Source organism: Coturnix japonica, chromosome 2 (assembly GCF_054131305.1).
Source record: "Coturnix japonica strain WE chromosome 2, WE-NBRP24, whole genome shotgun sequence".
NCBI classification, from domain to species: Eukaryota; Metazoa; Chordata; class Aves; order Galliformes; family Phasianidae; genus Coturnix; species Coturnix japonica.
Window position 1 is genome coordinate 12,078,647 of NC_140664.1, and position 13,261 is coordinate 12,091,907.

General features: G+C 35.8%; 1 protein-coding gene across 13 annotated transcripts in view; it reads left to right on the plus strand.

The window, feature by feature from the left end:
* Positions 1–13,261, plus strand: part of TAF2 (TATA-box binding protein associated factor 2) — a 53,728-nt gene that overhangs the window by 6,858 nt on the left and 33,609 nt on the right. For 7 of the 13 annotated variants that reach the window (XR_014943304.1, XR_014943306.1, XR_014943305.1 and 4 more), the window contains exons 4-12: positions 1,113–1,231; positions 1,858–1,999; positions 2,461–2,692; positions 3,292–3,476; positions 4,068–4,181; positions 5,463–5,562; positions 8,470–8,555; positions 11,563–11,698; positions 12,571–12,725. Coding sequence is in view for 9 of the 13 variants with exons in the window: in XM_015856197.3 (XP_015711683.2) it covers positions 1,113–1,231; positions 1,858–1,999; positions 2,461–2,692; positions 3,292–3,476; positions 4,068–4,181; positions 5,463–5,562; positions 8,470–8,555; positions 11,563–11,698; positions 12,571–12,725 (1,269 nt within the window). In the remaining 4 variants the exon portion in view is untranslated. Of the gene's footprint in view, positions 1–1,112; positions 1,232–1,857; positions 2,000–2,460; positions 2,693–3,291; positions 3,477–4,067; positions 4,182–5,462; positions 5,563–7,956; positions 8,079–8,469; positions 8,588–11,562; positions 11,699–12,570; positions 12,726–13,261 lie in introns of those variants that run through there. The other 6 variants (XM_085539361.1, XM_085539362.1, XM_085539363.1 and 3 more) reach the window with 5 other exon arrangements.

The window sequence follows — 13,261 nt, forward strand, 5'->3', positions numbered from 1 at the left end:
TTCAACTATCTTTAGGTGCACTTCAACTATGAAAAAAATAGTGGTTACGTAATAAAATATAAGATTTAAGCCTTTCTGTATTTAGTCCAGTTTACTGCTAATGTTTATTTTCAGAAGCTTTCACACTAAGTAGACAAGTTTAGTACTCCTACCATCAATGTTTGGCTAAGTTTCTCAGATGAGTAAGGCTGAGAAAGCACAGTGTTCGATATATATAGACTTCTAGGATGGTCTTGGCATAGCAAATTACCCTTTGTTCTTCCAAGTCAGGTACTGTAATTTGGGTTGAAAGCCATTTTCTTTGTGGGTGGTGAAAACAGAGTGGTTAGATGAAAGTAAGTAAAATCCTGAAATGAGATCATGTCTGCTCTGTGTAGACTTGAGATTCCATGGAAGAATGGAGTCTACAGCCAAAAGTTAATTTACTCCATTGTGATGGAGCACCACTGCAAAGAGCTTTATGCTTGACTGCAGCTCTGCCACAGTTGCTGGATTCATCAGTGGTGCACAGCTAAATGCTCGTAATTCCTTCTGGAAAGATGAGGTGATGAGTAACTGAAATGCTTTCTCCTCAGAGAGAAATCTGTGTGCTAGAGGATTAGAATTAACAGAGATGTCATGCCCGTGTTTTGTCGAGTTAAAAATCCATCTTGAAAGAATATGAAAGCTGTAGCATAAAAACGCAAAAGCAAAGTTATTTCTGAACTTGATTGGTGAATTTTTCAGTATGTGAATATAATAATACTGAACAATAAGAAGATAGCAGTCAGCTTGTAACAATAAGTGTGCGTATGTCCCTGTTCATTTCATAGGAAAACAGGTAATCTAAGTCACAACTAAAGTAATGATACTGCTTTAGAATGAAATGTGCTGTCAGCTAATATATAGTCACTTAAACAGCTGAACTCTATTGTAGAAATTTGACTGCATCCTAAATAAATGAATGATTGCAGCCTTTTCTTTTTAAATTGTTTCTAAGGACCAAAACGTATTTTCCTTTTTACCCATAAATTTGGTATAGAAATTATGTCGCTTATAAGTTGGGTTTTTTTTTGTTTTGTTTTTTTGGGGTTCATTGTATACTTTAAGAATTAAATGGCTATTTCTGACAGGAGGAATCTCAACTATTTTTCCAATGCCTACGCTGCTGCAGTCAGTGCTGTGGACCCAGATGCTGGAAATGGTGAACTCTGCATTAAGGTTCCATCAGAGTTGTGGAAGCACGTTGATGGTAAAGAGACTATTTACTTGAAAGCTTAATTTAAGATGCCACAGAATTAAGATGCGAGTTTGTATAGGCGATCTAAACGTATAGAAAGAAATTGGCTAAACTTCATTGTCTGCTTGAATTTCTTTTCTTGCCTGTCTCTTTATAGGCCAGATTCTGTGAAATTGAACAAAAGCAAAGACATTTCAGTCACAGAAGAAACTTTAAATATAATAAGGAATTTCAATAAACTGCAAATTATAATAGCATATCTCTGTAGAATGTGCCTCTTACGTGCAGTTTCAGTAGAAAATTATTTCAGTATTGTAGCTTCAGCAACGTGCAAACAAAATTATGGTAAGAGTATAACAACTGTATAAAGATTCTTTACTGTCGAGGAAAAGAAAGATTAAATTTAAGTTTTTATCAATTAATAACAATTCTCCTAAATTCATATCCTGTAAGTTAAATGTAAGAGGTCCCAGTTTTGTAAGTCCTTGTATTGTGCTTCGTAAGTTGAACCTCTGTGTTGATGAGAAGGAAGCAAACAGACAGACTTGAAAGACCAGTAGTCTGAAGCCCAACTATTATTCTGAAATAACTCTCGCATCAGTAATGTATGTGCTCTAATTTCTGTCTTGATGCTGCAGAATTGAAAGTCCTAAAGGTGCACATAAATTTCTCTCTGGACCAGCCAAAAGGTGGTCTTCATTTTGTGGTACCCAACATGGAGGGCAGCATGGCAGAAAGAGGTGCTCATGTCTTTTCATGTGGCTATCAAAATTCTACAAGGTAAGAATACTCTCTTTGAGTGTTAGACTGCAGTTCCTATTTAATCTCAAAGTGTAGGAAATAAAATTTCCCTAAATTTTTGATGAAGCTGAACATTTGAAAACTTCTGCTTGAAAGGAACTCACCAATGTGAAATAGCGTCTAACAGGATTTCTAGTCATTGTAGCTCAGGAGGTAATGGCAAAGAAATCTGCAGCACATTGTGAGAGCACAATGTATTAATATATAATGAGATATAATAAAATGATAATATAATAGAATATATATATATATATATATAGTGATTAATAATATATAATGAGATATAATGAGAGCACAATATATTAATACCCATTATTGTGTAGTAGAAGGTTGTCAGCATTGGCAACATTAAAAAATACAGTTTGGAGCTTGAAAAATATATAATTTGTGAAACAGAAGCATAATTGTTAACCATCTTGCCCACACACTGACTTCCCTAGATTTTGGTTTCCCTGCGTTGACTCATATTCTGAGTTGTGTACCTGGAAACTTGAGTATACTGTGGATGCTGCAATGGTGGCTGTTTCCAACGGAGATTTGGTGGAAACTGTATATACCCATGACATGAGAAAGAAGACGTTTCATTATATGCTGGCAATTCCAACTGCTGCTTCTAACATCTCCCTGGCCATAGGACCTTTTGAAATTCTTGTTGATCCATACATGCATGAGGTAATAACCTACATAAGTGTCTCGTTTTCTGTTTATTAAAGAGATAGCTACTGTTTAAAAAGGAAAAAAAAAAAAGGAAATCAGTCCTTGAGATTTGAGGAGAAAAAACCGATACATTTCTGTAGAGTTGCATAAAGTTGACTTGAAATCACAAACCATTCTAAACTTCATTTCTGCACTGAAATTAACTTTTGGAGAAAGCTGGTATTATTGAATGTTACCTATAGATTCAGTTCTGTTTGGTCATCTTGTAAATGACGACACTGCTTCACTAGCTGTTATATGTCTCATTCATTATTGTGTAAGAGAAAAATAATACTCCTGAAGATTATGAAGTCTCATGTCGTGTTACATGACAAACACCACTGGGTAGATGCCGTTACTGAACATAGTTTTAAAAACAATTTTTTGTTGCTACTCTCACAATTTAGGTGGATATTCCGGTGCACTTTTCTGCCGTTATAACTGTTATCACAACTTGAAAGTGCTCTTTGCTGTTAGATTTGTAGTAGTCATACCTTTCTTCTGTTACGTAATTAATCTGATGTAAATGGATTTAAAGATATTCACCAGTCCTGTACCAATTTTTTCCTTTGTAGGTGACTCACTTTTGCTTGCCACAACTACTTCCATTGCTCAAACATACGACATCATACCTTCATGAAGTTTTTGAGTTTTATGAGGAGATTCTTACCTGCCGCTATCCATACTCCTGCTTCAAGACGGTTTTTATTGATGAAGCATATGTTGAAGTAGCTGCTTATGCATCCATGAGTATTTTCAGGTTAGTATTTGAGAAAATGATGCTTTTTAAATCCATGAGCATAGAAACTCTAAGACTATTGGGAAATACCTGATGTTATTATTTTTATAGCCTGAGTTTTGGGTTTCCTGTTATGGCAAGGCTGTCTTTTGTTGACATTACAGACTTTTAACAGTATTTCTAATTATATATATTTTTAAAGATTTTGGATGCACATCTTCAAAAAAAAAAATTGGCAGAGGTTTTCTGATTTAGAAGCACCATGCATGAAATATTTAAGATCAGGTTAAATGTAGACATTTGATTGTTTTGTTTTTCTTCAGCTGGGAGAGAATACTGTGAATCCAAAAGATTTTCACCAATTCAACTACTTTGGCTCTATAAAGGAAAACTTGTGTGTATACATATAATAGCAGGAGATCTGCCTAGATTAATGTTATTTTAAAAAAAAAAAAAAAAAAAAGCTGATATCGTGCTGGAAAACCAGTGAAAGAAGTACTGCATTTGTTTTGGCTTTTAAAACAAGGTCTTTTTTTAATTTATTTTTTTCGGAGAGTTGTTTTGTTTGAGCTTGTGCTTATACTGTGTTATTCTCTTTTTATGGGGGTCCAGCACGAATCTCTTGCACAGCGCAATGATTATAGATGAAACTCCACTGACAAGGAGGTGCTTGGCACAGGCCCTGGCCCAGCAGTTTTTCGGGTGTTTTATATCCAGGATGTCCTGGTAAGTATTTTGCTGTGGTACTCCCTAGAAAAAGTGGGAAATTTAGGGAACTGAAATTCATTTTGCATATTGTATTTTACCAGAAGTATAAGTGAAGAAGTAACTGTAGAAGAAACAGAAGAGTAGTAAAATCATCTTAGTAAATGAAAATCCAGTATAGTGGTTTTTTTTTTTTCCCTTAGAACAGGAATGTGAGTTGTATATGTTCAGAAGTCTGTAGTGGTAGAATGTGTCTTATCTCAAATTACTGTTACTCACTTCTGTACTGTGTATTGGTACCTATAAATTCATGGAGGATTATTATCAGAGAATTTCTGTCAGCTATTTTGAATAAGGAAATGTAACCTGTGCAGAAAGTACTTGCTGAGTGCAGAACTAATAAATTAGAGGGAAGTATGTGAGGAGAGAACGCAGAAATCAGTGTCAAATTGACATGTTTGCTGGGGTGGTAACCTCCATGTAACTTTTTATCCCTCAGAAAATATCCCTAAACTTTGTCATGTAGTTCTAATTACTATGTATTTTAAAGCTTTTGGCATACACTTTGTGTTTCAAAGACAAGGGGCTTGCTACTTTTTTCCAGGGTAAAATTGTAGGTCCTAGAATATTCTTGACTAAAAAAAAACCCTGAAACTAACATGTTTTCACTAGAATAATTTCCATGTTTCTTCTTCTGATAACTACTTTACAACCATGGCCATGGCAGGATTTTTTTTGTATCTCGTGGTGACTCCCTGTTGTGTCCTCTTAAGGTTCACCTCATCATACTCTATCTGTCATTCCTATGATCTGGATTCTAGCTCATGTTCATTTTGTGTTTTTTCTCTGTGTTCTTCACTCTTAAGACATAACTCTCTAAAGGTGTTTTTAAGTGGGTGTCCATTGAATTGTGCATATAGGTATTTAGTGTTGTTGCTCTCCAATTGTTTTCCATTGCATTGAGAGATGTATCAAGAAATTAAGATCATGTAGATTAGAAGTCATATTGATTTTCATATCTGTATCCATTATTTTGTTATGGTTTCAGCTTAGGTAGTTTGCTTTTATGTTTTAATCTGGGCTTCTGTGGTAGAAGTTCAGTTTTCACTGGCTCTTCAGTTTCATCAGTCCCACCCAGGTGCCAAGTTACATAAATTGGTTCACAGCTCATCAGACTCCTATTGACTTAGAGATTGTTATGTAACCTGCTGAAACCTGTGGCTATTTTGAGCTAGTTAAAAATACCATCCATTATGAAATACCTTCTGAAATGCCATAATTTGTGATTCTTTCTTATTATAGGTCAGATGAATGGGTGCTAAAGGGAATCTCTGGTTATATATATGGCCTTTGGATGAAAAAAACCTTTGGTGTTAATGAATATCGACACTGGATTAAACAGGTAATAACATAATGGTAGTATTTCCTACTTACAAGCTGTGAATGTAGTATCAAAATTTAAAGCTAAACACCAAATATATTAACCAAAATACGTTTTTTCAGATATCCTACAAATAATTTTCATCATCTTTTTGTGCAGTTGTTTTTTTCTTGAGTTTTTGATTGAATTTTTGCTCAAAGATAGGAAAAATTTAACAGAAAAAACAGTACTTTTTAATACTTAAAACAGAATGCAAAATTCATAAGGAGATCCCTTTGGTGAACTGAAGTTGTAATACTGTGATGACCATTCCTGCACCTCAGAAAGGCTCTGGTTTTAGTTTGGATCAGCAATGGATCAGGTATTTTTTAGCCTCATTTAAATACTAGCTTTATAATAAAAGAGTAGAAAAATACCTGTTAAAGCTGTCTCAAGTCAGGGGGTCTCAAGTTTCTCTCACGTCAGTTGATAATGTACAAATCATAGTGGTTTATCCTGTTATAAAAACACAGAATTATAGAATGTTGACATGGGTTGATAGTGAATAGGACAAGGGGGAATGGTTTTAAACTGAGGCAGGGGAGGTTTAGGTTAGATGTTAGGAGGAAGTTTTTCAGTCAAAGGGTGGTAACTTATTGGTACAGGTTGCCCAAGGAGGTTGTGGATGCCCCATCCCTGGAGGCATTCAAGGCCAGGCTGGATGTGGCTCTGGGCAGCCTGGTTTGGTGGTTGGCGACCCTGTATGTAGCAGGGGGGTTGAAACTAGATGTGGTCCTTTTCAACCCAGGCCATTCTATGAAGGGTTTGGATTGGAAGGGAGATTTAAGATCATCAAATTCCAGCCCCTTTAGACCAGGTTGCTCAAAGCCTTATCCAGCCTGGCACTGAATGCTTCTGGGGAGGGGGCATCCACAACTTCTCTGGTCAACCTGTTCCAGTGTCTCACCACCCTCACAGTAAGGAATTTCTTCCTAATATCTATTCTATCTAGTTATCTTATATCTAGTTTAAAACCAGTTCCCCTCATCCTGTTACTCTATGCCTCTCCAGCTTTTCTGTAGGCCCCCTTCGGGTACTCGAAGTCTGCTATGAGGTCTCCCCAGGGTCTTCTCCAGGCTTAGTAGTGCCAACTCCTCCAGCCTGTCCCTGTAGGAGTGGTTCTTCAGCCCTCTTTGTGGCTTATTGCTCTTCTCTGAACCTGCTTCAACAGCTTGACATCCTTCTTGTGTTGGGAGTTCCAGATCTCAGTGCAGTACTCTAGGTGGCATCTCATGAGAGCAGAGTAGTTGGGCAGAATCACCTCCCTTGACCTACTGATCACACTTCTCTTGATGTGGCCCAGGATACAGTTGCCCTTCTGGGCTGCAAGCACACATTGCTGACACTGGCTCACACTGAGTCTTTCATCAACTGACTCCTTCAAATCCTTCACTTCAGGGCTGCTGTCAAGCCATTCTCCCCCCAGTCTGTATTTGCTTGGGATCACCCTGATCCAGGTACATGACCTTGTACTTGGCCTTACTGAACTTCGTGAGGCTGGTATGGGCCCACCTCTCGAGCCTGTCCACGTCCATCTCAGTGGCATCCCAACCCTCAGTTGTGTCAACTGCTCCACTCAGCTTGGTGTCATCTACAAACATGCAGGGTGTGCACTAGATCCCACTGTCCATGTTGCCTATGGAGTTGTTAAATGGTACTGGTCTCAACACCGATCCCTGAGGAACACCACTTGTCACCAGTCTCCACTTGAACATTAAGCAATTGACTGCAAGTCTCTGAATCTGACCATCTATCCACGTAGAGTGACAAACATAATTTCCCCAAACTGATGTAATTTGATCACCACTGAAAGTTTTGATGAGTGCTCTATCTTTATTTCATTCTTCTGTGATCAGTTTGTTGTCTGTGTGGAAAAGTATGCTTCATTTTGTATGGGCTTGGCAGTCTTCTCATATGGATATCAGATAAACTTTAAGGATAAGACTGATGAAGTCATTTAAGAAGAGTTACTTACCCATAACTACTTGTTTTCACACTTCTGTTCTTTGTGCATATTATAATTAGCTCACACTTACAAGGAACTTGTAAAACACATTATGAATGTGACCTAATGAAGGTAAACCAGTTAGAGAACACCAGAGTCTGGTGCTGTGTGCAGAGATGCTTCTGAGTATTAGATGTTCACGTTTTCTCCCTGTGTGTTAGTTACGTGCTTCCACATACAACTGAGAAATGCTGCTGTCACAGCTCACCTCAGTGATTTTAACATATTGTCAGTATATGAAGGGGTGCAAGTTGATAGGAATCAATACATATTAAAATGTGTTAACATTGGAAATTCCTTGTCTAACATTGGGTTGCAGACAACAGTTCACTCTCCTTATGCTAAAACTGACCTGATTTGATCCAGAAGCCATGTTGACTGTTGGATGACAGTGAGCAAACATCCTGCCTTAAGTGTGCTTGTTAGCATGGGCACAGAAGCTCACAAATTCAGACACAGAGCCTGCTTCTGTCTGGCTTGGATGTAGGTCAAGGTGAGGTGAGCTTTTATATTCTACAGTCTACTATGTAGCTGTACCCAGTATTACTTTACTCTGAATGTAAAATATTCAAAAAAGGTAAAAAAAAAAAAAAAAAGATCAGTGGACAACAGTCTTTAGATATATTGATATTAGACTTAGATTATTATAGATTTAGATATTGTGGGTTGACCCACAGTCCAGATCCAGAGTAAGAGTTAACTCCCAGTTTCAACAGTGCTTTGCCATGCTGAGAGAGATCACTGGTTTTACAATATTAGTTTGTGCTGTAAACATATTTCTTTAGGAGGTATGGCTTGAAGAATGATTCTAAATGCTTCCCTATCTTCTATAACTAATTATTCTTTCCAAAACTATGCTTGCTTACATGTATTGTGCTTCTTAGGAGTTAGATCAAATAGTGGCATATGAACTGAAGACCGGAGGAGTTCTGCTGCATCCAATATTCGGAGGAGGAAAAGAGAAAGACAAGTATGTTTATTTAAGCCGCAAGTCATTACAGGGTATGTTTTTATGGGGCCATTAATCTATGCCTTGGGTGTGTTGTGCGGCATAAGGCCAAAGGCTGAAGAACTTCAGCTGCCCAAGGCATATATTACCAGTCTCATGAAGTATCTCGAGTATATTGTATCACTGTTTTATTTTTCTTTCAATTTAAATCTCGAAGGGAATAAAGTGTAATGAATGTTGTTCATACTGTTATGAAAATACTTCTTAGTAAGAGGATGAGAGGGAAGATGGAGCCAGAATTTTGGCCTGAGCTATTTCTAGAATGGTTAGTAATCTTCAGGCTTTTTAAGAGTACCATTAGCTTTCTTTTTCTTTTTTTTTACTGTTTTTGTGTTCAACATATATTTTGCATTTCTTTCTTACTCTTATCTGTTATGGTCTATTTTCTGCCGAGTATATTTGCATTATTGCAGTCCCAATTTACAATAATAAGAATAAAAATTAGTTTGGTTAATAATCCTATTTTTAACTAAGTTAAAATATTGAAAGGGATTACCATAAAAAAAGTAGCTTTTCATGCAAATTAAGTCCTGCACAGAACAGCTATCACAAATTCCTTTTCTTATATGTAGTGCAACAAAAAAATTGCTCTCCAGAGTATTTCTTCTGAAAGAAAAAAATCCCATAGCCTAGGAGAATCAAAGAAAATAAACTCCAGGTTAACACTTCTGTTCGTATTCTTTATTTTCTTCAGTCTTTGTGGTGGTGCCATGCTATTGTAAAAATTAAAAGCTTCAGGAATTGTTAAATAGATGTCTATCAAGTGAGAGAAGCATATCGGCAGGGTTAGAGTTGGGGTTTTTATCAGATGATGGACGTGTGCTCAAGAACGTGAGTGTTCTAAATTTTAATAGAGGATCTAATTCACTTTTCACTTTGACAAAGGTTCTAGGCCCATATTACTAATTTTAATTCTTGTTTGATGATAATTTGATAACAGCTTCAAGAATTTAATGGTTGATGAAAAACACAATGGGAAGAAATACATTACAGTTGAATGAACTACAAATGACAGCTCTCAAACTCAAATGAACTGGTCTGTTTTGATTTGCTGTTAAATACTGTAAGCAGTAACAAAATCAATCAACGCGTAATAAATTTAAGAAGGCCAAGAATGTGGTCCCTGACTTGGTTGTAATTTTTAAGAGTTTTACCATAGTCAATCAAGTGTGAATTTTGAAGCTGGATAAATAATTTTATACCAAGACCAAATTATTATATAACGTCTGAGCCACAACCTCAGTTTCCTTCTTGCACTTCAGCGTCATGGTTGCTAACCCTTCCTTACCATAGAATACAGAAATGTTCAGAGTGACAGGACAGCTTAGATATGGAAGACTTTAGTAGTTTGTAAACATCAGGAAAGAGCATGTAGTAAATCTAAGCACATTCTTATTCATATATTCAGTACACCTAGAATGGGTAATATTGTTTAAATTCAGAAATAGATATGTTTTTTAATCTTATGTTTATGCTAACATTCATGAGTAAAGTGAATGAAATCTCCCATTAAATAAAAGGTTAGGAAAAGAATACTAAGGTGTTGTGACTGTCTTGGTCTTTGCCATCTCCCAGAATCTTAAGAGTTGCAGTTAAAAAGTCAAATTCTGGTATTTTGTGCTGTTAAAATGCTTCTTACTGGCATAAACATTGAAGTGCATGGAAAGATCAGTCAAAGTTAAAAATATTTGTTGCATAGGTCTTTGAGGGTTTTAGAAGTTGACTTTTCCAGAGATAGCTGACATGGACGATCAAGCTTATACCTGTTTTTGTTGCAACTCATTCATTCGTTCATTCATTCTGTCCTGTAGTGTCTTATGAAATCTTTGGACAAGTTATTTGATCCATTCTGAAATGGTTTAATTAGATTACCTATAAGTGAGAATCACAGGACAACCCTATTTTGAACTCAGGAATGTTAAGTAGCTTGTATTTTCTGTATTACGATGGCTAATTTGTCATTCTCCATCAGCCAACATAAAATAAGTCTGTATTCCTTTTTCTTAAGAAGTTGGCCTGGCATAGCGTGGGTCCGTTTCTTAAGATATTTGTTATTAGTTCATAGAAAAATGTTCAAATGTCAAGCACAATAAAATACAGTTTCCTCGACTTCAGTTCGTTAAAATAAACTCAGACTTACATTCTCAAATAATTGAAAAGGGGCAAAAAGGTCTTATTTTTCTAGGGAGGAACAGTTCCTCTTCTACCTTGAAACTAGACTGTAGGTCAGCTTATGTTCTGAAAGATAAAACTTTAAAACACCCCAAAATTGTTGACTGTATAGACACTAAGTCCCTATTTTAAGGATTTCACTATTTGTCTTCTGATATGGAATGAATTTAAACCTATTGAAATATTTTGCTTATAGACACGAAGGGTAAAGTGTGAAGGAGCGCAACGGTGTGGCAGTGGTAATATGATGCTTTGCATAGTCTTCCTTAGCACGGTATCTAATTTAGAAGGCATCCATTTTCCAAAGTATTGAATGTGTAAAGTTGCTAACAAAAATAAAATAATTCCTTTCACTCATCACATGAAAGACTGTTATGAATGTTAAAAGTCCTCCTTCTCTTTAATTACAGTAATGATTTACATGATCGTAGATGTTAGTATTTTATACTTGTAAATGGAAGTGGGACAGGTAGAATGTCAAGCCATGAGTAGTTTCCAGGCTCAAGTCATAGATTCCCTGTTGTGTTTTTCATCCCATCAGTGTCTTTTTGAGAAGTTACAGTACAGCTTACATTACTTGTCTATACAATACTTGCTCAATTCAAGGTATGTGCACCCCTTTCAGCCTTTCTATACAGTCATTTTAAATGTCATAATTAATAGTGTTAAGGCAATGGAAGAGATCCTAATGGTTGCTGTACCTGTAATTTTTGTTGCTAATAAGTTTTTTTTAGTTTTCTTTTCCATAAAGTGCAAAATAGAATGTGTTGGCTTTTTTTTTTTTCTTATTTTTCAGCCCTGCGTCACATTTACATTTTTCCATTAAACACCCTCATACCTTGTCCTGGGAGTATTACACCATGTTCCAGTGTAAAGCACATCTTGTCATGAGGCTGATTGAGAATAGGATCAGCATGGAGTTCATGTTACAGGTCAGTATTTAAATGTTCTTTGTCACATAGAGAACTTCCTGTCTATTGCTGGCCTCTATTCATGAAATGGAGATTAAAGAAGATTACATTGATTTGTGATAGGATTTCATTTGTATTTTCAATTTAGAAAGTATAGAACAAATATAAAATTGTTAGAATTAGGTTCGCTGTTACTCTTATGTGTAATTAGTAATATTTTTGATATATTGCTTATTCTCCTAATATTAAAATATGCCATTTCTTTGAATTGTTACGACTGAGTATAACACTGAGAACCTGTTTTACTGATGCATAGCTTGTCTCTGTGCGTTAATATAATCCAATTATAAATGAAGTCATGAGAATCCAGCTTCTGCTCTTTCCACTATATAAATTTTAGATGCTAGGGGGAGCAGAAATCTTCGTGTTAGAAGAAACAGTGGAATAGAAAACAGAGGTTTTTTTTCATTTTTTGTAGTTTTTCTTGATTTTTTTTTCTTAAATGTTTTGTGATTATCTTAATAAAGAGACTGCTACAAATACCCAACTAGGTGAAACGTTTTCCATGATCTGTTTTCCTGTAGATAATTTTGGAAAGCGTATGGACTCTTACCAGGTTTTATGTTAAAACCATACATAGTAAAGCAGTATGTAAAGTGCCAGTTTAAGTTACAGAACAAAGACGGAACTCTTAGAAAGCTGCTTAACATACCTGTTAATGTATGTTAATACCTGTTAACCTCTGCATTATAATTTCTGTTTTTGTTTTTTTTTTTGGAAGCCCATTGTCAGGTGGGTAGTTGGTTATAGTTTATTTACACCTAAACACGAAAGAAAAACCTGTTTTGTGCATTGAAGTGCTTAATTGCAACAATCACTTTTTATCATTTTAGGTTTTCAACAAGCTGTTGAGTCTGGCCAGCACAGCTTCATCTCAGAAGTTCCAGTCACACATGTGGAGTCAGATGTTGGTTTCCACATCTGGGTTTTTGAAATCTATCTCAAATGTCTCTGGCAAGGACATCCAACCTCTAATAAAGCAGTGGGTGTATCCTTTTTATTCTTGGTCTGGATTGTTAATATTGAGAATGATTTTATTATTTTTTAAATTGGCACTACTAAAGGAATGTGAAGTAAGGTATTTCATATCTTTAAACAGTTAAGAACATTATTTTTTGAATTAGAAATAGACATGAGAACCAAGTTCACTGTCCTTTTGTAGTCATTCAGCATATGCTGTCATTTTAGGTATTCTTTACCATAAGGGATTGCTGTGATTTTTATTTTGAAAGAAGCACAAGAACTTTGGTGGAATTTAAGGCCAAATTATACTAAAGGGATTCCAGAGGACACTGCCCATAGAAATATGCTGAAGTCTGACATGGAAAATGCTATAGTCTGGTGCACTTTTAGATGTGATTTCCAGTAAATCAGCATGGAATGAGTAATCTGAAGCACAGCTTAATAGTTTAATGCATTTAATAGCTTGGTAGCTTGTGTTAATACAAAGTTGGGTAGAATAAACCTTTAATTGTTCATTTTTCAAATGTCTGTGAATACTAATCAAGAAATAGACATTGTTAT